The sequence below is a fragment of the Phoca vitulina genome, unplaced genomic scaffold, assembly GCF_004348235.1.
Source record: "Phoca vitulina isolate PV1807 unplaced genomic scaffold, GSC_HSeal_1.0 scaffold13, whole genome shotgun sequence".
NCBI classification, from domain to species: Eukaryota; Metazoa; Chordata; class Mammalia; order Carnivora; family Phocidae; genus Phoca; species Phoca vitulina.
In genome coordinates this window covers 14,947,553-14,973,254 of record NW_022589716.1, presented here as the reverse complement: position 1 = coordinate 14,973,254, position 25,702 = coordinate 14,947,553, and the positions used below count along the sequence as shown (strand labels likewise).

The 25,702-nt window shown below is 36.9% G+C and overlaps 1 protein-coding gene and 1 pseudogene across 37 annotated transcripts in view; both read right to left on the bottom strand.

The window, feature by feature from the left end:
• Positions 1-25,702, bottom strand: part of SLMAP (sarcolemma associated protein) — a 152,008-nt gene that overhangs the window by 57,412 nt on the left and 68,894 nt on the right. For all 37 annotated transcript variants that reach the window (XM_032411575.1, XM_032411553.1, XM_032411551.1 and 34 more), the window contains exons 3-8: positions 11,388-11,460; positions 7,916-7,952; positions 6,216-6,278; positions 2,668-2,763; positions 2,343-2,414; positions 895-1,035 (exon numbers count right to left, since the gene is read on the bottom strand). In XM_032411575.1, the coding sequence (XP_032267466.1) occupies positions 895-1,035; positions 2,343-2,414; positions 2,668-2,763; positions 6,216-6,278; positions 7,916-7,952; positions 11,388-11,460 (482 nt within the window). The remainder of the gene's footprint in view (positions 1-894; positions 1,036-2,342; positions 2,415-2,667; positions 2,764-6,215; positions 6,279-7,915; positions 7,953-11,387; positions 11,461-25,702) is intronic.
• On the bottom strand, positions 22,889-24,962 carry LOC116636668 (annotated as a pseudogene).

Below are 25,702 nucleotides of genomic sequence, written 5' to 3'. Positions count from 1 at the left end.
GGGGAGGAAAGGATGTTACTTCTACATAACTACTCTTTTAAAAGGCCACTGGGTATGACTTTTAGACTTGAAAATATTTTAAGCTTATCAATTCTTGAAAGCAAGTTACTAATAGGCACAATCAACTTAATAAGAAAATTAGAAGACAGCTAACAATTTTCTTTCCTTGCATGTCAAATTAATGACACAACACTGAATTAGTTACTATGGGATGAGGCTATTATAGAAACCATTACTATACCATATTCTAGAGTATATACTATATACTATAGTATTTTTACTATTGTTTACAATGGGCATTTTAACTAAATCCATTAACAAATAACTTCTGTGGTAATTTAGCAGTGGTTCAACGAATGACCTACAATATCAATGAGGTTGTTTTTAAAGCAATGAGAATCACATTTTGATTGTTCCTAAAAGACCAAGAAAGGACCTCAGAGATATTTTCCCTTTGACCTCCAAAGTTAGACACAGTTTTCTTCTCTAGAGGATGGGTAAATAAGAACAGTGGTAAGGTTCTCCACCTTCCACTAACTATCCTCTCAATTAGAAGAAAAGCAAAAACTAGGTGACAGGAGATCAATTCCCTGGCACGTATCACAGTCCACTGTGTGAGAGGCCAAATCCTAAGCAGAATGCACATGGTTAAGACTCCCTCTGATTAGGTTTTTATTTGCTCAGTCACCGAGTAGAAACCACAAGCACCAGACTCACATGATTACAATGAAAATTCCTAACAATGAAAACAGCCTACTATCCCTTCCCATTTGATAGACAGGAAATATTTCCTAACTATATAATACTCAAGTTTAAAATGTCCTAAAATATTAGCAATTTTAGGCTAAAAATTTTAAATCATACTACCATTTTGTATTTGTTAAAATGAAATACCTCAACTTCTGAAAGTTTTCTAACCACTTCAATTTTCTCCTGAAGAACCCGCCTCAGGGACTCTTTGGCTGTCGTCTCGTAGTTGTGTTTATCCTCCTGTAATGCTATAAGTTCCTTCCGTAAACTATCTTCTGTTTGATTCTAGGATTAGAAGATATTTATAATTATAGCCAAGTAATTTTTTTAAGTATTTACCATTTGAAAAAATAACACATTATGATGTTCTTTGAATTCTACATTAAGGTACCTCCAAATACAAATGATGTATTTAAAAATTGCACTGTAAATTATGCCTTCACAAATATATTAATCCACACTTCTGATAGAAAAAAAAATGTCAAAGGAAATTGAGAATTTCTTTCAAATGTACAAAATGAATTAAGTCTCCTATCTGTCATATTCTCTGTAAGCCACAATATTTACATTTGTGGGTAAAAATAATCTCTTACTTTCAAAGGGGCCAAGCATTTTAAAACAATGGTTAAACCAAAAGGAATAAGAGCACCCTTAGGAAAAAGCTGACTCCAGCTCTGAGGCAGGAAATGTACAAGATGAGTCTGGAACACCTTGTCTAAAATGACAGCAGGAGGCGATCAAAGTTTGCTGGGGTTCTACCAAAAGGACTTAGGAACCAAAGATGGGATAATTTGAGCATCAATAACCACAACAAATGGAACAGGCTGAAACACATGAAATATATTTAAATCTAAGTTTGGAGAAAAAAAACACTTCATGGTCATTCTTTGGTAGATGAGAAGGAACCAACTCATTATTTTGAAATCCAGTAAATAAATGGAGAAAATCACTTATCCTTTTCCCAAAGAAAATGACTTCAGGGTAACAAAATGGTTTATGAGGGGGAATAGAAGTATTTATAGAAGTAATCCAGCTAATAAATGAAGAAGTAACAACTACAACATGACCATTTTTGCAAGCCTTAATAATGGATCTAGGCAAGGATCATCAAAGATTGCTAATATCTCAAAAAGAAAGACAACTAGATATTATGGTGCCTTCTGGTGAAAGTACACAATACTATTCATGAAGTACTGTTGGAAAAAAGAGTTGAACCTAAATCAGATCAAATCTCTAGATCAAACTACCAGTTTATGGTATGGGAGGAGAGCTAGAAGAATGTGTAAATAACAATCCAGATTTAGGGAAATTATAGAGGACAAATGACCCAGTTTCTCCAGCAAATATCAACTGTGATAGAAAAAAAAGGAAGAGTTGTATATGGGTATTCAATATACAATTCTTTCTCCTTAATGTGTGTTTGAAATTTCCTCTAATGACAAAAAATTTAAAAGAATGGTGAAAACATATAAACGTTTTAGCATGTACTCAAAATGACAGTCAAAGAAATGAAGCTACATAAAAAACTATGCATTTTCATGCATAGTTAATGCATTTTTCTTTATGGATCTTTACTTGAGATTAATACTTACTTTGGAGCATGCCTGTAATTGGTTTCCCATAACTTCTAACCGTGATAAGAGTCTATCTTCATCTATTAAAGCCTGTTGAAGAAAAATTAAATATAAATAAAATCCCAGGGTAATTAAAAAATTACACATATCAAAAAGGTTGCTACTGCCAAAAAAAGATATGAAATCATAAAACTGACCAACATCCACTGTAAAATGCTAAATTTTCAATATTTGGTCATTAAAAGTTTGCCTTTGCCTGCTAAAAAATTTCACTTTTAATCAACATCTAAGGGATATTAAACTACACTTAAATGCTTCTTGTATATAAAGGCAACTGGAATACCTGCCAACTGGTATCTGAAGCCTCTTGGGTGATGGCTAGTAGCCGCTGAAGTGTGGCTAACTTCTGTTCCAACATCTGTTCCCGATGTAAGGCCTCCTAATAGTACAAATCACAAAAGAGATTCTAATAAACTCAGCATGATCCTTGAAGAGAAATCAAAGTACATTCTGAAAATATTCTCATCTTATATCCCACTTTGTATCTTACTTTCAAACCTGATAAATCTACCTTGTAAAATATATATAAGCCATGTCATTTTAGTCTCATTTCCTGGACTGTTAGGGGTACTGAGCTGCACCTTCCCCTATTAACAGAAAACAAGTGCCCTGTTTTTGTTTTCCTTTTAGTCATAATTCACAAGAGTTTTAAAAAAAAGGAAACCCAGAATAGAAGAATCCAACAAATGTTTAACCCTACATTTTATATATCTATATAAAACCCTCCATTTCCAATTATATATATATGTATATATGTAAATTTTAAAAAATATATACATATTTTTCAGAACAAACTCATTTCAAACTAAGCCAAACAATCTGGTCAGTAGCAAAGATATTTCTCAATGGCTTAGCTGCATGAGTATGACATCTAAAATAGAAATGTCTTTTAATTTTTCCTTTTAAGAATGTTACATATATATAAATATATATATTTAAGGAGAGAGACTGTTGTTTCACAATCTCTTGCATTTTCAGGTGTTCTGATTCTTTGTGACTGTATACCACTTAGCAGCAATCAAATATGCCAAAAATAAGTAAGAGTCCACCAATGTAATAAGGGGTCAAGGAGTTCTATAACCATTTGGCAGCTCCAAAGGGATATTTTTACAGAGAAGGACATTAGCAAGCAAACCCTTATCTCTAGGTCACTTGTTAACATTTGATAGCTGTTAAGAGGGTCTCCTTCACTAGAAGTCAAGGTGAAAATGCTCACACAGCATGAGCTGTGGTTATGGAACATCTTTAAATTTCACTTTCTTCTATTCCTGTCATTAGCCAAAGAAGAACACTTACTACCCTAATACCTCTGGAGCCACCTCAAAAAAGAAGGATATGCTTCAAAGACAGTACTTGAGGTTTAAAGTATGCATTTATTTTTCTCCACATCCTTGGTGAATAATGATTAAAGAAAATCCGATCTAATTAGAGTTACAGGTACCGTTTTTTATATTTAAAAATATAAAATTTTTAATTTTATAATTAAAATTAAATTTTAATTTAATTTTAATTAAATTAAAGCTCCTGGGTGGCTCAGTTGGTTAAGCGTCTGTCTTCTGCTCAGGTCATGATCCCAGGGTCCTGGGATCGAGCCCCGCATCGGGCTCCCTGCTCAGCGGGAAGCCTGCTTCTCTCTCTCCCACTCCCCCTGCTTGCATTCCCTCTCTCACTGTCTCAAATAAATAAAATCCTTAAAATAAACAAACAAATTAAGGAATCTAACAAAAGCCATAAAACACAGCTTACACTTACAAGAGACTGGTTGCCAAGTTTATTTTAAGCTCTTAAAACACTACTAATATCCAGGAAATTAACATTAAATGCTGCAAAAAGTTTTACTTAAAAACAAAACCACCAAACAATCACTACTTCCACTAGATGGTGTAATTTCACCTTTTTAAACTCAATTCCATTTAGAGTTTCATAATTCCATGAGCCACATGCTAACAGAAATCTAATACTTCCAGGAATACCTTTTAGTTCTAAGGCATGAAATGTATCTATTCCAGTTTTTACTCAAAAGATTTACATTAGAACTTTAGCAATTCAAAAAGATGTATACAGAAAAGACAGCACAGTATAATCTCTCAAAAACCAGAAAAGAACAGTGAAAGATGATGCCCACTATGAATATTCAAAGAACTGACAAAATTGGAAAAAGTACTGGAGTGAGTCAGGGCATTAGACCCACAGTCCATGATGACTGCTAACTATACAGGGTATAGACTCAGGAAATCATTTTACCTATAATAAGCCTCATATTTCTCATAGAAAAATGGAGGTTAAAAAAAAATGGAGGTTAGACAAGATCAATCTCAAAGTTTTCTTCTACCTCTAAAAATAAGAGAGATCTAGGTCAACTAGTGTGCCTTTCTACTGAGTGGTAAACAACTGCTAACATGTATGGCATACATGTATGTGACACACTGTTCTAAGTGCCTTACATATATTGATTCACAATTCTGTGAGGGACATGCTATTATACCCACATCATAGATGAAGAAAATGAGGCTCTGAAGTTAAAGGTCTGAAAAGGTCTGACGTTAAAGCCACAGACCAAGTCCAGGGAATTCCGGCTAGAGTCTATGCTTTTAGACATTCTACTAAACTGCAAATGTGTAAAACGGCTTTTCTATGCATCATTACATAATGACCAGTGGAAGGAAGGATCTGATTAATACTCTAACAATTTTCAGACTTGTACATTCTTAACTGAGGGAGAACTGCTCTTAATGACTGATTCCCATAAAAGAATGTAGGAATCAGGATCACTGGTTTAGTCCTATCGTTTTTATAAAGCAACTGAAGATCTACACATGTAAAGTGATCTACCCAAAGTTACAGAACTCAGCAGCAGAGCCAAGATAAAAAGTTTAATCTCTAAATTCCTGATCTAGGGTTTTTCTTCACCATGCTCCCTCACCAGAATAATAAGAACCATAATCCAGCGCAAATCTCCCAAAATCAAGAAGAAAAAAAAAAGCCACTTATTTCCTTTTTGGAGATTTCTATGGCTCTTTAAATACAGCATTAACTTCTTCAGGAGCCCATTCCATCAGATCAGTAGCATAGCATAGTGTTAAGGGCATGGACTCTGAGGTCTGACTGTTTGGGTTCAAATCCCATCTTTACCACAGAGTAGGTGTGTAATACTATGTAAATTATTTAACCTTCCAGGCTCTCAGTTACTCCATCTATAAAAATGGAAATAAAATATGTACCTTATGGGATTGTTCTGAAGATTAAATGAATAGAGGTAAAGTGCTAGCCTAGAGTCTGGCATATAGTAAGTGCTATATAACCATTTGCTATTAATATTATACTAAGCACCCAAGATCTCTCCAGGTTTAATTTTATTTAAAAGTCATCTATGAATAAAGAACTATTTTGAAACTTCCTCATATTTGAGTAAAAAAAAAACTTCTCTTGTACAGACCCCTATCTTTACTAGACTTAATAATCCTGATTCTTTTTTTTAAAAAAGATTTTATTTATTTATATACCGAGAGAGAGAGAGAGAGAGCGCACAAGCAGGGGGAGCGGCAGGCAGAGGGAGAAGCAGGCTTCCTGCTGAGCAGGGAGCCCGACATGGGACTCGATCCCAGGACCCTGGGATCGTGACCTGAGCCGAAGGCAGACGCCTAACCGACTGAGCCACCCAGGCGCCCCCACAAGACCTAGTTTAAATCCTTTTTTTAACTTTGAGAGATACTTCTTTTGTATTTGTATCCAGGCAATATTTCTTTAGCTATATTTGTGAACTAGCAAATTCAAATCTAAGTTGTTTAATTCTACTTTTAAAAACTAAGAATTTTTAAGATTTACTTTTACCTGTAGATACTGAGAAAGCTGGAATAGTTCCTGAGAGTACATACTTGGAGTGTTAGCAGCAACCTAGAAACAAATGACACAAGTACCAATAGTCACACAAACGTTTATAAAAGACATTAAAGCCAAACCAAGTCCTTGAAATTTCTATTTACTGAAATATGCAAAACAAAAATTATTGTTCAGCTTAATGAGTTCCTTCCGTTTTCAAAATATTTCTGTCTCATGTCCAGAATTTGTAAATGGTATTATTTTTTGCTGACCAGTCTGAGATTTATAAGCAGGGTGGTGGAACGAGTACCACTCATGCAAACATTCCTTGATAAACCAAATCACAAACACAGCACAACAGCAATACAGCCCTTTCTTAATTCAGAAATAATACGTCCTAAATCAATGAACATATATTTATCCCCTTTAAAATTCATTGTTAAATAGTTCTTCAATAGGCCAACAAGTCACAATTCTTTTAGAAGTAGCCATCCTCAAAATGGGAGTTGTATGTGGGGGTGCAGGGAGAGACAGGACATGAAATATAACACTTTGTCCAATGGCCAGAGGCAATGAAAATAGATTTGTCTTAAAAAAAGGAAGGAAGGAAGGTAGAAACAAAGAAAGAGAAAGCAAGCAAGCAAATAGCTTTCTTTTTTTTTCTTCTTTAAACTACAGGTAGGTTTAAGAAGAAAAAGATGGGAAATAATGGTGTTTAAATTACAAATCACAGAAAAAATACTTAGAACTCAAGCGTATTAGAAGAAATACTTTCAATAAGGGGTTCTTCCCAAGTGTGGAACATAGAACCATGGCATTATTCACCCTCCCCAAAAAAGAAGAAACTATGATTACCCATATCCTCAATACTACCAAGCCTTATGTATTAACATTAATGATGTTAATAGCATCATTCCTGATTAAGTTCAGAAAGTATATTTTTATTCATATGCTAACTAGAATTCAGAGAAGTGACATTATTTTTAAAAGTTAGTCTTAAATTGGCAAGGCCTTTATTTACTTCTGAAATAATTCTTGGTATTACCGAGGTTGATGATCAACCACTTGGCAGGCTTTCAGTCTTTATCCAAATGGAAGAAAAAAATGTAAAATATTTTTCCAATAGTTTAATTAGTACACTAAGAAAAACCATTCACATTAATGTCAAAAGATATAGATGTATTTTTTTGCTATTTAGCAATGATATCTACAGTTTATTACACCATTATTTCTGAACAAAGGGAAAAATACTAACAAGTAATTACTGCAAATTTTCTGACCAAATCAGGTTAAAACTAATTTTCAAGGACAATAAAAGAGCAATTTCTGTAAACCCGTATTTCTGTTATTTCTATGTGTAGTGTATGTTGGGTGAACTATTTGGGCAGAAAACTTCAATAGATATTTCTAAACAGAATTGTATTCCAGAATAAAAAGTAGTAACTAACACTTCTTCTCTGGCTAGGCACAAAGCAAGTGCTCCTAGTCTATACAATCGGCCATTTACTTGAGATAATAAAGGTTTCTTCCTCAGAAACATCCATCCTAAATTCTCCAGAAGACCACAATAACCAAATACCTACATACACTGTATATAATTTGTTACAGAAGAAAAATAAGTTTCTAGGAAGAGCATCTTAAAAACAAACAAAAACATTTTCCAAAGCAATATAACCAAGTTAGTTTAGAAAAAATAATCATTAGTAACTTACTTTGTCAACAGGACTTGGTAATGGAGCATGGATGACACTGAAAAGTAAAATTTAGAATTTTTTATCTAATTTCCTGACAATAGAGGAAACAGTATGACAGTACCAGAATGAATATCTTAAACCCCAAAGTTGATACACTTGCTGTCATATAATTAAAAGACTGTGAATTACTTTTTAATTCTTCATAAATACATAGAATTCTTAGAAAACAAGGTAATAAATATACAAATCTACCTTTTACACATAATATATTTCTAAACACAAATTCAAAATTCAAAATGTATTAAATACCCTTTGAAGATCCACTATTTAATGAGGGCTCTGGTGAATTCCATGGCTATAGAATTTCTATATAGAAAAGAAGCACTCCCTAAATTATCCATTTTTAATTTTGGAATGTGCAAATTATGTCTTTTTAAAATTAAAGATTCCTATACACAAAGTCTTAAAAACCAAAGTTCTACTAGAAAGAAAGCTATAATTTGGAAACTTGTTCTAGTGGAGAACAACTTTAGCTAACCAAATAGTATTACTGCTCTCTACTCAGCCACCTCACAAACTACTGAAAGCTTAGATGTAGGTATGAAACTAAACTCGGTATATCTCTTTAAAACTAAGCAGTAAACAGTATAATTGGTACTAATTGCTTTTTGGGCCTTATAAAGTACTAATGACAGACAGGCAGTGTAGTATAACAGTTAAGCATGCAGGCTCAGATGCCATACTGACTGGCCCCAAATTCTGGCTCTACTTACCAGCTGTGTAATCTTGGGCAAGTTTACCTAAGCACTACAGGTCTTCAGCTTCCTCATCCATAAAATGAGGGTAGTCACAAAAACAACCCCATGGGGTAACTGTGAGCATTAAATGTGTTAATAGAAATAGCTTTCAACAGTACCTAGGACATAGTAGCACTTGATCCTACTACCACTCCCATGAGAACAGAGCAGCTAAGGAAGCCAGGCACTGTGACCAATTTACCTCTGGATCCCGAGAACCTATCACAAAGCCCTAGCAAAGCTGGCACCTAATGAAGGTTTAAAAACTTACACCAACTTTAGTTTTTCTCTCTACCCTATAAATATGGAATAGACAGTTTGAACACAACCTTCTTTTTCTTGGCTCTACAAGCAATACATATTGATTATAGAAAATGTGTGACGTAAAGCATGAGGAAATAACTAAAAATTACCTAATGCCAGCACCTAGAGATAACCATTTGAGATATATTTTTCTCTGTAGATATGCACATATAGGCAAATGAACTTAAAATCTAAATAGAAGCAAACAATATTCATGTTTTTTTTAATCCAGTTTTCTTAGTGACCCAAGTACAAAATTTTCTGTTCTTATGAAAATTTGGTTAACAAAAGGCTAAAAATCTAGCTAAACATTCCATAAGGAATATATATATATATATATATATGTATTTTACAGATACTATCCTGGATATAGGTGTATTTTGTTTGAATTATAGAAAAAGTTCATATGCAACAAGGGAATACAGAAAAGGAAAACCATTATTTAGTGTTAGGATGGTGGGATTATAGGCAATTTTTCTCTGTTATCATTTAAAAATTATTTGTGCAGGGGCGCCTGGCTGGTTCAGTCAGTAGAGCATGTGACTCTTGATCTCAGAGTCGTGAGTTTGAGCCCCATGTTGGGTATAGAGATAAGTTAAAAAAAATTATTTGTGCAATAATAATAAAGTCAAGGAAGAAAAAAGAACTAGCTTTTTGAATTAGCTAGTGAGGATCTTAAAAGTATTAAATGCTATGTATATAATATACGTGAAATTCTAAGCATTCTGGCATACCCAAAAAAGATTGCAGTAACAGAAACAGCCAATGATCATTGTGTGCTTAATATATGCCAGGTACCACACAGAACTCTTTAAGTGCATAACCTTGCTTAAACCTCCTCATAAAATTCCTGCTTAGTAGGTACTATTGTTATCTTCATTTTTCAAATGAAAGGGAGGCCTGTTCAAGACACAGAATAGGTGGAGTTGGGCTTTGAATTAGACTATCCACCTCTAAAGACCATTCTGATCTTCTACCAGCTCTAGAGAACTGTCTGTCCAAAATTCATCTTCTCCAGAAAGTCAGTCAGACTATGTAAAATGAAATTGGCAGCAAAATTTTAAATAATACTAATATTTAACCACATGAGGAAAAACCAAACAATGAGAAGGAAACGGGGTAAAGATGAAAAGCATTGGGGAAACAAGAAGGATAAGGACACAATTCACTAACATAGACTTTGAAAAATTTACATGTCCTCCTAGATGGAACCTGAGATCACAGATAACCCTTTATATAACTGCTCAAAGCTTTTAACTCCATGAAAGAAAAATCTCATTATCACACACAAACATCAAGGTCTTTAAGAAGCCACACATCATTAGTTGATTAGTAGTTACTCTTATTTTTAAAAACCCTTGACTCCTGAGTCACATTAAAGTTCCCAAAGTTAACTGTATTTTTAATAATTAAACTATGAAAAAAAATAATTAAACTATGATATAGAATAGGAACAGATTGTTTTACCTTTAAATGTTTAAAAATTTTGCTTTGCTTCAGATATGCTTAAAGCCAAAAAAAAAATTGGTAGCATCTAACTGAAGCAAAATATATAGTAAGCCTAACGAAAGCACAGACTATCATAGTAATAGGAGGGCCTCTCTCTGCTTTCTTTTTCATTCTCTCTTTTCTACTCACTGTTCTACTTTGCCTTAAACTTACTGCTTATCTTAACCTCCCACCCTCAGATCTTTGTCTTTACTTTTTAAGGATAAAAAATATTATGTTGGGTATAGAAACAAGCTTCTTGCCCCCCAAATAAAAAATGCTTAGGTTTAATTAGTAATTACTACATAATGATAATCTGTGAAAAGCACAAGATTAAAATGTACTTATATTTAGATTTTAACATTTACATTTTATGAGTAATTCTTCCTTTTCAAGTTTGTCCTCCTCTAAGTGATCTTTCCACTGCTTCAGGGGGAAAAAAAATACAGCCTTGGAAAATCCCTCCAAAACTCCCACCAAAACAGGCTACTAACTGTATCAACATCCTCAAGGTCCTAAAAGATCATGACACCGGCATTAACTTCACAGGGAATCACAGTTTAAGAAGTCCTATATTAAATGCAGATCAAAATACAGTTATCACTCACCAGTAACTTACATACCCTAAATATTTTGAAAAACAACTAATTATCCATCAAAATATAAATTGTAAAGTTAAATTTGGAAACAAAATAATCTGTACCTCATTATACATTATTATTTAATAGAATTGTAGCTAATGTGAAAAAGAATTAAAATGAAGTATATTATATTCTAAAAGTACTGCATCAATTTTCTACCATTATTAGAATAATCCTGAAGTGTAACAGTATACCATCACCTAGAATATTATTAACCAAGGTAATTAATACAAAAAGTTCATAGCACTAAATTATACTCACTCTGAGCGGAGTCGGGCTTCCATACCATCTGGTAGAAAAAGTTTTATTGTGGAAACAATACACCCATGGGTAACTGGTTAAAACAAACAAATAAGATGGATTAAATAATTGTTTAAAAATTCAAACCTTCATATCTCTCATATCCAACATATATTTTACTCCTAAATGCAGTAACTTCCAGGTAAGAAATCTGGTGGTTTAATGACAATATTCACTCCCCTGGAGAAAGTCATCCCTCTTCATACTGAATCACAGTTGCAAGGCAAAATTACAGATAGAATAGTTTTTCAAAAGTGTCCTAACCTTCAATGCAATCCGTCAATAAAAGGTCAGTTGAATATATGGAAATACAATTGAGGAGAGGAAATGCACTTTCTCCCCTATCTGCTGGCATCAAAACCTAACTATTCCCCAATTTAATATTTAGCCCTAATTCCTAATTCTCCTGTCCACGCCTCACAAAACTCTAGTTCTGCATAATACAGCTTGGAATATGCTGTTCAAGTCCCCCATTTGATGAGTGAGAAAACCAAGACCTCAGAAAAGTGAAACTGCTTCTAGAACTCTGTTAAGTGTCAGAGCTGTTTGCTAGAACTCAAGTCTGAGATTTCCAGTTCAGTATTTAAAATTGTGGTTTTGTGTTCTTGGTGCTTTTTCTTCCTCCACCCTCAAACATTTTTACATGACATTACACCAATCACTTTGTAGACAACTTCTTACTATTGCTTCTTACTTCCTCCTTTTCCTTCTGATGATTTCAAGAGACAAAACCCCCAAAAGGAGCGTTTATACAGAGCTTCTCTTTATGATTGGGTTTTATGGGTTGATGGGTTTTTATTTCTCTGTTCTTCCAAGATTACATCTTCCAGGGTTAGGGTTCAAAGAGTTAATTTATTTAGTTTATCAAAATCTAATTAAAAGCTAATGCAGGGTGATGAAAATATACTATCTCATGATTAGAAGAGTGGTGGTTATGTGACTATACATTTGTCAAAACTCAGTGAGTTCTACATATAAAACTGGTGTTGCAAGTAAATTATATCTCAATAAAACTGATTAAGAATAAGCTAATGCTGGGGCAGTGCCTGGGTGGCTCAGTTGGTTAAGCATCTGACTTTGGCTCAGGTCATGATCGCAGGGTCCTGGGATGGAGCCCCATGTCGGGCTCCATGCTCAGCGAGGAATCTGCTTCTTCCCCTCCCTCTGCCCCCCCCCCCCCCCCCCCTGGCTTGTGTGCACACGCGCGTTCTCTCTCTCAGATTAAAAATAAATAATAACTTTTAAAAAAAGGAATAGAGCTAAATGCGTTATGTAAGAGTAACTTATTAAGTGATCAGGCCCATGAATCATCAAAATGAGATTATAAACATGAAGTAATATGATTATTCTGTCATCTGGAAATACACAGTAAACTTAAGGAATTTAGTGAAGTTTACTCAATTTTCATTAACTTATTATTTGAAAAGTGTTAATACAGATCAAGAACCATCTCTGGGACAGTCTTCTAAACTCTGCCTAACACAGCAATTACAGCCATGAACCACTGGGTTCCTTCCTTCCATTCAGGCCTCATCCTCTATCCTGTTACCATAAATACCCTATGCAAGACCAAGCTACCTGCACTTCCAAATTCTTTACTTTTCACAACTCCGTGCATTGTACAAGCTGTTATGTCAGTGATGTCCTTTATCCTCTCGCCTGCATAACCAAATGCTATTTACCCTCTAGGCTCAGACTTTCTACTTACTTCACCAAACTCATTATCTGAGTTACAGGTCCCCAGAGCCTCCTATATCTACTTCTTATAATAGTAAGCACATTGCGGGCAACCCTGTTGGGACCCCTCTCACTCGAGAGCTTTTTCTGTATCTTCACTTAATAAACTTCTATCGCTTTACTCACTAAAAAAAAAAAAAAAATAGTAAGCACACTGCGTTGTGAATACTTATCATTTATACAACCGTGTCTCACCAGTTAGAGTCAACTCTGTGAGAGGGGAAAGGATTGGTTGCTTTTCACTTTTTATAGATTTTATTTATTTATTTGACAGAGAGAGACACAGAGAGAGAGGGAACACAAGCAGGGGCAGTGGGAGAGGGAGAAGCAGGCTTCCCGCAGAACAGGGAGCCTGATGTGGGGCTCAATCCCAGGACCCTGGGATCATGACCTGAGCCGAAGGCAGACGCTTAACGACTGAGCCACCCAGGTGCCCTGCTTTTCACTTTTTAAATCCCACACTTGGAAGAGTTACCTGGTACAAACTAGGCATTTAATGAATTACTGAATGTGAGAAAAAAACATGTCTGGTTAATATTTTACAGCTTCCATTACCCAAGGTGAAGATGTCTTTTACTTTGAGGACAGTAGGGTTCACCTACATTTGTAAGAACTACCTAACTCCCTCCTTTCCCCAGTAGAACACAGGGAAGGGGCAGATTTATCCCAGCTCTATGACTCCCCCAGAGATTTACTATAAATAGGCTATAATAAATACAGGAGAACAGTACAAGAAGATCCAGCAGTTCTGACACTTGACCAATATATTTAAATTGATAATAAAGTCTAAAAAAGTAGGTGCGGTGAGTTACAGAATAAAACTGCAGTGCCAGAATGGACAAGTTGTGATATATTACATCAGAATTTCCATTGCTCAGATACATGACTCCAAAGTCCAGCAACTGGACTGATGTACAAATCTGTGAAATGAATCAAGGGCTAATACTGACGGGGCAGCACAGGTTGCTGTACTACTGAAGGCAGTTAAAGACCACAGCTTTAAGCTGACAATCTAGTCTAGCCAGCCCTGCCTTTGAAAAGGTTCTTGTGACAACTAGATACACAGATGCAGAGAATTATTAGTTGTCTTTTTAATTTGCAATGGGCAAGTATTTAAAATGACCTGATAAAAATGTTTTGTTCTAATACTTAGCAGTATTTTCCAAAATGGAGTGCTAGCAAGTGTTAACAAAAAAAAGATTTGGGGGTCAGAAAAGTTTAGAAAATACTTGGTTAAAAGAGATTTTTGAAAGAGTTTTGATTTTTTAAACCAGTCTTTCTCAGAGCCTAATGGGCTTTTTATCCATCATGAGGCTCTAAAAGTAAGATGCATTTTCCAAACTTGTTTAACCATTGAGCATCTCTGTCCCGTTTTCAGAACACTAACACAGGAACTGATAGTACCATATTATATACATGATATATATGGTATTATGAAAAAAATGCTTCGGAAAATACTGCTCTCAAATATTCTATGAGTCACTCTGTAAACAAATTTTGCTCTCAAAATTTACCCAGAAACATTATTTACCATATTTCCAAGACTCAAAGACAAAACTGATTGTAAAACACACAATTTATAAGTTTCTTGGGCAGGGTAAGAAGGCTGCAGGATCACTGCCTCATTAAATACAGGTACCCTTCGCTTTTTTTTTTTTTAAAAGAGAGACAGCGTGAGAGGGGGAGGGGCAAAGGGCGAGGAAGAGAGAAAATCTTAAGCAGGCTCCACACCTAGCACAGATGTGGGGCTCGATCTCAAGACCCTGAGATCATGACCTAAGCTGAAATCAAGAGTCGGAGGCTTAACCAACTGAGCTACCCAGGTGCCCCCCATTTTGCTTTTTAAAAATTTATATTACATCACTTCACTTTTATGAAAGACCTACATTAGTACCTGTTTTTCTAACCAGAAGAAATCCGAAGAGGATTTTTGCTTATTATGAAAAAAGGTGAAAAGCGCAAATAGCATTCAGTGTGTCTTGCCACGAGCTGTTACAAAGGCATTAAGAGTGGCCCCGCCAAGTTCCTCCTCCACAAACTGCACTCAGCATCTCAGCATCCAGCCGCTATGGCTTTGAACTGTGTTTGTGAGCATCTGTGCTTTATTTTGATCTATTTTGTGTATCCATTAGCAAGATATGTCCTTAGGTATCAGAAAAGCCTAAGAGAGGTGACTTTTTGGGTCTAGGAACTCTAAAAAAATTTTCCATATAAATTAATGGTAATTGTTTCTTCACTTTACACCAATTTTAAAAGGTTGCATAGGGGGCACCTGGGTGGCTCAGTCGGTTGAGCATCAGACTTTTGATTTCAGCTCAGGTCTCAATCTCACGGTCGTTGAGCTTGAGCCCCTGCGTTGGGCTCCATGCTGGGCATGGCACCTACTTAAATAAAAAAAAAAAGGTTTCATAGGAATGATCTACTTTCTGACAGCAAGGAAACCTGTACACATGCATTGTAAGCTACCTGCAAATTTCAGAAATGTTTACACATTAAGAACAGGTATGTCTGAATCAAAAAAACAAGGTATCTATGGAGAAAAATCTGCAATTACTTATAGTTATGAGACTTTATTAAAAATAAAAATGACTACCCAAGCTGTCATTTTTGTTTTTTTTCCTCTATTATCTTATACAGGTTATTTATTTTGCTTTTGAGTTAATATATTTACTTCATGGTATGAAGTCAGTCTTTTCTATTGCCTCTTCATATAAACATTACTTAAAGGACCCATGTTCACTGTGATTAGCTTAAAAGCTATTTAAGGCCCTGGACTGGGAGACTGAAACTTCTGGGGTATGTCGCAGTCTGGTTCTATCTCTGTTCCTGCATTGAGTAGGAAGGTCAACACTACTCTATATTTGAGTAGTTTGAAGGATCCCTTGAAATGACTGGCAGTAATAGGAAGTATAATGAGTAAGACCATAAAAGCACAAGAAACATCTAAAAAACCAAGATCTCAATGAGAGGTGTTAACATTTCCAAACTGGGAAATTATTTGCTTAATTGTCTTTTGACTGCAATCTAAGATAAAAGAGTTACCAAACTTTCATCCCTGAATTTTTCGTTTCATAAAGCTTTTGATTCAAAGATTTTTAAAATTTTTTAAAAAGATTTTATTTACGAGAGAGAGAGCGTGAGCGAGGGAAGAGGCAGAGGGAAAAGCAGACTCTCCACTGAGCAGGGAGCCTGACCCAGGGCTTGATCCCAGGACCTTGAAATCATGACCTGAGCCAAAGGCAGACGTTTAACTGACTGATCCACCCAGCTGCCCCGATTTTCTTTTAAGTAGGCTCCTCACCCAGCGTGAAACCCAATGTGGGGCTTGAATTCAGGACCCTGAGATCAAAGACCTGAGCTGAGATCAAGAGTTGGATGCTTAACTGACTGAGCCACCCAAGCACTCCTCAAAGACCTTTTGTTTTTTTTAAATATTTTATTTATTTATTTAAGAGAGAGAGAGAGAGAGAGAAAGAGCATGAGCAGGGGGTAGGGGCAGAGGGAGAAGCAGACTCCCTGCTGAGCAGGGAGCCCGATGCAGGGCTCGATCCCAGGACTCTGGGATCATGATCATGACCTGAGCCAAAGGCAGACACCTAACCAACTGAGCCAAGCAGGTGCCCCCCTTTTCTTTTTTTAAAGTCAGAAAAGAGGCAGGAAAAGTTAAATGAATAGACAAATACATTTTTTTTTTTTTAAAGATTTTATTTATTTATTTGAGAGAGAGAGAACGAGAGACAGAGAGCATGAGAGGGAGGAGGGTCAGAGGGAGAAGCAGACTCCCCGCCGAGCAGGGAGCCTGATGTGGGACTCGATCCCGGGACTCCAGGACCATGACCTGAGCCGAAGGCAGTCGCTTAACCAACTGAGCCACCCAGGCGCCCTAGACAAATACATTTTAATTCTAAAAAAATGTTTTTGTATTGATATTCTATCATTGTCTTCATTTATGAGCTGGAGTTCAGTAATAAAAAGCTTTCCCTCCTCAACTACTTGTTTATGTCAGGAATAATTCCCTCCAGGAAAGGTAGCATAAATGCTTTATTCTTTCCCTTTACTTACATGTTTTCAGGATGGTTTATCTAGGTTCTTCCAAGGGTGATCAAATCTTTTTGTTTTCATTTTAGTATCATTTAAGTTCATGGATTTAAGCACAGTTGATATATTTCAATCCACTGCTGTTGTTTTTATTGATCCTCAAACTGTCTCATCTTTGATCAACTAGAACTTCATGTTAATTTGTGAGTTTTCTGACAGAACCCTATCAGTCTTAGATAGCTTCATTGCTTTATATATACTATGACAAAATCTTCTAGGCTCAACCTGTACATTTCCTGCCTAGACTCAGAATTAGCTATTTCTCCCAGGAATCCTGTTCCTAGCTATTTATTCAGTGGGAGGAATCCTTTCTCTAGGTATGTGAATTCATTTGCTACTTTATTTCTCTAGCATACAATGGAGCAATACTGCTTGTTAGCTTATTTTTCGATTTATGCACAAGGAGTAGTGGTTCTTTGGTTTACCTGCTTGCTAAATATTCACTGAGAACCTGCTGGCTACAAAGCAGTATGCTGGTAAAGATGAAGAAAACCAAGATGATTATGACTAGGTCCTTGTCCTTGAGGAGATTTCAATTTATTTTGTAGAGAGAACAAGAAATATCTAACATAACAACAAAGGAGGAAATTTTTCACAAATGCTACAAAAGGTACAAAACACTATGGGAATTTGGAATGGACAAGGGCAGGGGAAGGATTTATAAAGAGGGTAAAAAAAAAGAGTAAGATTTCAAAAGCTGGAAATGGAAGGAAAGGCTGAGAGAATGGCATAAGCGAAGAAACAGAAAGAGAAGGATATAAGAGAGTGCACATCTTAGGAGGGCAGCTGGAGGAAGACTGGAGAGAACAGGTAAAGAATATATTTCCAGGCCTTCTAGGTGCCAGGCCTGACACTAATCACACTATATATGTTAACTAACTACTTATGATAAACCATCTAAATCGTCGTTTTTATGTCTTATTTTACAGATGAGACAGATAAGACAAGGTCAAAGAGGCTAAAGTAACTTGCCTGAGATCATACCCTTGGCAACTGGCAATGCTAGGATTCAAAAGAATCTTTTCTATACACCATCTTACCTCTAATCTAGCTTAACAGCTTAACATATATTAAGGAAAGGAATGGGAAACAAAATCAAAAGTTTGAACTGAGTCCACATTTTTGAGGGCCTCAAGCATACAACTAAGCATTTCAGACTTTATTCTGCAGTATGGTACAGCCTTCTAAAAGCAGGAGAATAACAAAGCTGTAACAGAAGAATATTCTGGAGATAGTGGGTTGGCAGCGTATGGTGGCCAGAAGTGGAGAGGTAGTATGATGCTCTACGTTGACAAAGGAGAAACAAGCAGGAGCAAGGAAAGGAGACCAATGACCTGGATGACTAGAGGTAAAGAAGAGACAAGAGTCAGAAACAACACCTAGCTCAGGATTCTGAGCTAGTGTATGGGAGAATGATGGAGCAATTAAAGAAATTGGGAAGTCAGTAGAATGCTCCAGTTTGAAGGGGAAATTAAGCTTTGTACAGAGTAATTTTAAGGGGCTTGAAGACAGGGAAAGCATATAAAACAGCTGCTGCCAGGAACTTAATTGAATAGGGTTCTTAAGCCTAGTTTCCCAAAGAACAACCAAAGTTTTTAAAAAATAGGTGTGTTCAGTCCCCACACCTTGCAAATCTCCTCCTTAGGACTGAAAAGTGGGATCCAGACATCTGTAGTTTCAAAAATTCTGCAGATAATTCCTGGGTCAAGAATCCACTTTTTAAAAGAACAAAAAACTGCCATGCTATCAGAAAGATTCTCTTAGTCACCCCAGCAAAATTGGCACAGCCTGTGCTGAATCAGCTTTGTGATTTTCCCTAGCAGCTAGAAAGTGGAAGAAAGTAAAGCTTCTGGTGAAAGTTACCAAAAGCTAGGAATGAGCAAGGACAGCAAAGCCAAAAGTCAAGAAGTAGTCTAGAAGTTAGCGAGAGTACCTTTGAAACGGCCAATGATAATTTCCAAAGGATACACAGGTAAAGGAGCCTGGGGCTAAAGCTACTGTGAAAGAGGAGCAAATTTAATGGCAAGAAAAGAAGGTACAAATGACTGGCCTTGAGATGAGAACTCTGTATACACTCTATCAATGTTCACATAGAACATCGTGCTGCAATGTGAACACTGAACATCATACCATCAACCTTGAATTAGGTAGTAGTATCATGAGTTCCATTTTATTAGATGAACAAATTAAAGTTTAGACAGGTTAAGGAGAGGTAACTGAATGACAGCAAAATAAAAAGGGTGGTGGTGAACAAGAAGGTTGCCAGTTTCCAATCCTCATATTAAGCTTCTGGATTAGAAGGAAGGTTGTCAAAATCTTAGTTGAGATAAGGTGGCAGAAAGAACTTTTATAACATTGTGGAGGAAGATTCATAAGACATTTTAAAATTTATTTAACCAGTATGTGCCAGGTTGAGTGTGGAGATTCTACAATGAAGACATACACACTGGCTGCTCTTGCGTAGCTGGTAGTTCAAGTGAGGGAGGCAAACACATAAAGGGGCGTGCAGTGTGCAATAGGGACATGGAAAGGCACCTTTTCCAGCCTAGAAAAGTTTCTAGCCAAAGGAAAAAGCATGTGCAAGGGCTTGAAGACCAGAAAAGACAAGATCTATTGTGGGAAGTAAAAGTAACTGAAGGCAGTTTGAGCACAATGCAAATGGAAGATACCACTGACTTTGCTCATAACAGGCCCCTTGTTCATAGGGCTTACCTAGGAACAGATATTGGTAAAGCAGACCTCAGTGATGAACTGACTGGAGTTATATGTCAAGTTTATAGCACTAGCTGGTCCCAAGTTTTGCAGCAGAGGATTACTGTAATGTTCTGTGACCCAGGAAACTCATGCCCTGTCTGAGCAGTTTGTGGGCTTGGGAACAGAGGAGTAGATAGCATTGGGTTCCTAAAGCCCCCATTCCAGGAGGATCTGATAGGTTGGCTTTCTCTCTTCCTCACTTCCTTAAAAAGAAAAATCTATTAGACTATCATCCTATTTGTTTACAATGATATTTTACATCTATAGGGTAGGTTATTTGTATAGTACTGACCAGTGAGTTTTCTCCCTGGAGTCGCACTATGTAGAAAGCCAAACATCAAAATCAAAATCAGCTTGTTTTGGAGAGATTAGAGTAGAAGAGTCACTAATATGAATGGATATGCTGAATGACATCAGGGTCTTATCACCTTTTTAACAAAATCATTTTATACACACACACAAAAAATTTTTTTATGTATTATATATTCTTTTTTGAAGTTTCCTTTTACACATACATTATTTCACAGAAATACATAAATGACACAGATAGTGGAAGGTTTTTAATTGTAGTCTTATTAGCCCCACCCTTTTTAATTTGGCTCCCTCTTCTCTTTTACTCCTCTCCTCCACCCCACTCCAGGATAAGTCACAGTAATGATTTAGCATGCATCCTTCCATGCTTTTTTCTCCGTGTTCATATAATCATATACAAACACATACATGTATGTGTACATTTATAGGGATTGGTGAGACTTTTTAAAATAATGAAATTATTAATAGTAATTCTTTTCTCAGCAGTATATCTTATAGAAATCCCTGCAATTCATATAATCCTAATTTATTCTTTTTAATAGCTACACAATGGGTAATTTTAAAATTACGCTTCCTTTGTTTTTGTTCTATGCACAGTGATGCAAAAAAAAAATCCTTTCATACATCCTCAGAAACTATTTTTTGTCATTTCAAGTGTCTGATTTTATATTCTTGCTATAAATGTATTCAAAAGCACGATGTAGTACTGTTTTGCATTAATTCATGCTTTATGTAAATAGTATTGTACCACACACATCCATCTGTAATTTGCTTGAGATGTTTTTGAGACTTATCCTTACTGATATATGTAAATTTAGTTCATACATTTTTACACCTGTATAGTATTTGTGCTTTTATTCTGTTTTATTTTTATTTATTTATTTTTTTTGACAGAATGCAAGCATGGGAGGGGCTGGAGAGGGGGAGAGAGAGAATCTTTTTTTTTTAAGGTTTTCTTAGAGAGAGAGAACACAAGCAGGGGGGAACTGCAGGCAGAGGGAGAAGGAGGCCTCCTGCTGAGCAAGGAGCCCGACATGGGACTCGATCCCAGGACCCTGGGACCATGACCTGAGCCGAAGGCAGATGCTTAACCAACTGAGCCACCCAGGCGTCCCGAGAGAGAGAGAGAATCTTAAGCAGGGTCCATGCCCAGCGTGGAGCAAGACTCGGGGCTCGATCACACAACCCTGAGATCATGACCTGAGCCAAAATCAAGAGCCAGACACCAAAATGACTGAGCCATCCAGATGCCCCTTTTTATTCTAATTAGAATTCTTATTTTATTTAGTTTTTTCTATTATCCTGTTTATCTAGAATTTTTATTAGGAAACTCCTACTAAACTTGATCAAATGCCTATTCTTTTCCTTTTTTTTTTTTTTGTTTCCAGAGTTTGGCTTTATTTTGCAGTACAGAAATCATTTGGAGGGGCGTCTGGGTGGCTCAGTTAGTTAAGCGACTGCCTTCAGCTCAGGTCATGATCCCAGGGTCCTGGGATCGAGTCCCGCATCGGGCTCCCTGCTCAGCGGGGGGCCTGCCCCACCCCCCTGCTACTCCACCTAATTGTGCTCTCTCTCTCTCTCTCTCTCTCTCTGTCAAATAAATAAATAAAATCTTAAAAAAAAAAAAAAAGAAATCATTTGGGGCCATTTTGAGACAGACATCATTGAAGTGGAGGCTTTGTCAAATACTGTAATATAGCTTGGTCCACTGAAGAAGCCACATCTAGAAAACAAAAGAAGCTTCTACATTTACCTGGTTTATGATAGGTTTCTTTCTCTTTGCTCTCATCAATTTTATAAGGTTAAAACACTGCACACAGGCTTCCTCCAAAATGACTCTCATAGTCTGGAGTTGGGTTAGAATTTTAGGCCCACATAACCCCAACTTATAGCTGTGTTACATGGACACTCATAATACCTGACAGGACACAAAATGTAAAGGTGTAGGGAAAATGTAGGGATTCCTTCCCAAATTGTGGAATATTCAATTCCTAATTTCTTTAATGTCAAGAGGACAGTGGCATGAAAAATTGTACTGATCCAGCTCTTGAACAGCAGAAGCACAGGACTGCAAAGGCTACACTGATTAAAAGATACAAATACTGTATCAAGTGCTCTATATCAGTGTCACAGTGTTTTTTTAAAACTGATCCTTCACTGGGGAAAAAAAAGCCAGTATTGGTTAAACTGAATAGAATATGGTAACCTGCCAATTTTGAATAGCCACTCCATGAAAACAAGTTAATACATGATGTTAGAAAGGGAAGGAATATTTACTGGTATAGTGCTCGGCAATCTCAGTTTTGATTACAAAAGCAGGCCTTATAAAAATTGATTTCAAAAAAGATTTTTTTAATTTATTTGACAGAGAGTGTAAGCAAGAGAGAGCACAAGCCAGGGGAGGGGCAGAGGGAGATGGAGGAGCAGACTCCCCGCTGAGCAGGGAGCCCAATGTGGGACTCCATCCCAGGACCCTGGGATCAATAATATTGATTTTATACAGTATACATCATTTGCCAAAAGTTAAGTTTGTCCTAATTAGATAATAAAATGTACTGCTGTTAGTCTTCCCCATAGATGTTATTTTTCTTATGTTCATTTCCTCAGAGTCAAACTCAGATTCGGTCATCCTCTTACAGATGTCTTTAACGTCATCAAAAGTTCTTTTCAAAGTGAGTTGTAGCATTGCATGTGCAGGAAATAAAGATCTAGCTTTCTGTTCCCAAGCCTATTGGTACAAGGTGGTCACTAATGCTAACAAATTTCTGTTCAGTCAGTTCCAAAAGCTGCAAAGCTGGTCTGATTTCTTTCTCTGGTTCCTTGGCTTCCACAGTTGTACTATGGCGATATACTTCCCTTGTGCTTCCATACTGTGTACGGAGGAGCTCAGGCAGACATAGATATCTGACTTCTGACTGACTTAGTTCTGGGGAATGATGATCTGGCAGGAGTTGGCATCATTGGTGTTCTTGATGGGGTGGGCTGAGGATGCAGATAACTGATCACCTGGCCCACTTTTTCTACCTGGTCTTTTACATAGCTGGGATCACAAACGAGCTGCTTACAGTAAGGAACCTGTCCTTCAGATTTCACACCAATCACTCTTCCATTCTGCACAATGATTTCTTCAATCGGTTTATTGAGTATGTACGTACCACCATAAATAGCACTTAGCCCTGCAAATCCCAGGCTAAGTTCTCTAAGACCATAGAGTGGATAAAGGTATGTGCTTTTGCCATATCTTGCCAGAGACTTGTTGTAAAGTTTAATCCTATTAATGGTTTCACAACATGGTTTATCTAAATAGTCATCCGTTCTTTTAATTATTATCTTTTTTTAAGATTTTTTGTTTATTCGTTTTGAGAAAGAGCAAGTGAGCAAGAGCATGAGCAGAGTGGAAGTCAGAGGGAGAAGGAGAAGCAGACTCCCTGCTGAGCAGGATGCCCGACACGGGGCTCGATCCCAGGAGCCCGATCCCAGGAGCCCGGGATCATGACCTAAGCCGAAGGTAGATGCTTAACCAACCCAGGCACCCCAAATAGTCATCAGTTCTATAAAATGCCAGGGCAAAGGGGCATCTGGGTGGCTCAGTCGATTGGGCGTCTGCCTTCGGCTCAGGTCATGATCTCCGCGTCCTGGGATCGAGCCCCATATCGGGCTTTGTGCTCGGCGGGGAGCCTGCTTCTCCCTCTCTCTCTGACTGCCTGCCTACTTGTGATCTCTCTTTCACTCTGCCAAAAAAAAAAAAAAAAAAAAAAATGCCAGGGCATAGCCAGCAAAATCCATGACATCTTGTCCCAAGTCAAATTTCTTGTACACCTCCCAAATTGCAGTCTGCTTAGGATCAATGCCCTCAAAAGTTCAGGGATCTTTTTCATCAAAGCTGGCAACACACACTAGGAATTTTCTAAAGCGACATTTTTCAAATAGTCCCATTAAGCTAGATGCCAGGGCTTCTGCTTCAATGGAAGGAACCTTGTAGATTTTTCCTCCCTTACAGACAAAGCTCCCTTCAGTCCTTTGAAAACCAGATAGCAAGTGACCTTTGTATAAAGTAGCATCTTAACCAGCTGACCATTGACCATAAGGAACTTGGGAATTAAGCCAATATTCCAGTCTCTTCCTCTCCCCATTGATGGTAGTGGTGCTCCTGGTATTTAAAATCTTTTGTATAAATCTTCCAGAGGTGTTATAGATGAACTTTCTCCTCCATAGTATGAGTTTCTATCCATGTGAAGAACTTTCTTTCCATTCACTGATATTATACTTGACAGGATATATTCAGTCAGGCTTGTGCCCAGTAGGAGCACTGCATACTCCTCATTCATAGCGGGGCAGGGTGAGGACCTAAGCCCCAAGAAAGGAGAAAGCACAGGGACTCTAGGGACCAGAGGCTATAGGGCCAACCTGAAGAACAGGGGAAGAGCTCAGGCTGGCTAGATGGAAAAAGGAAGCCAGAGCTGGAGAGGAAGGAGGCTGGTTGCCATGTCAGATGGGAAGAGAAGGATCAAATGCCTTTTCAATACCTACTGGTTATAAAGTAACATGTTTTTCATGTAACATTTTTAGTTTGTGGATGATGTTAATAGATTTCCCCAATACTGAATCATTTTTGCATTCCTAGAATACAACCTACTTTTTTTTTTTTTTTTAAAGATTTTATTTATTTATTTGACAGAGAGAGAGACAGCTAGAGAGGGAACACAAGCAGGGGGAGTGGGAGAGGGAGAAGCAGGCTTCCCGCGGAGCAGGGAGCCCGATGCGGGGCTCGATCCCAGGACCCTGGGATCATGACCTGAGCCGAAGGCAGACGCTTAACGACTGAGCCACCCAGGCGCCCCTAAAACCTACTTTGTTTATTATAGCTTCATTTCTGAAGTTAATTTACTAATACCTTAATCAGAATTGTTCATCTATTGTCACAAGTGAAATTAGTGCTAGTTTTCTATTTTTGAACTGTGTCTTTAACAGAATTTGCATTAATGATATACTGCTGGCTTCTCTAAAGGATTCTGACAGATTTCCACCTTTATGGATGTTTGGATTATTTAAATAACTGGATTTATCTGCTTTTAAAAATAAGATCATATTCAGCTATGAATGCCTCTGCTTCTCGTCAATCTTTAATAACTTCTTAGTCTCTTTTAAGGAAATCAATTTACTCAAGTTTTCTACATCTTGGGATAATTTTGCTGGGAAAACAATTTACTCCAGCTTTTTTCTTTGTCATAGGTTGGCATGCACTAGTTTCTCAAAATTCTTTTAGTATATCCGGTACCTTTGTTTATGTCTCCTTTCTCATTCCTTATCTTGTATATTTTTGCTAGTATTTTTTTAACCTAATAAGGGAATCAAGGCTTATGAATTACCTGTTT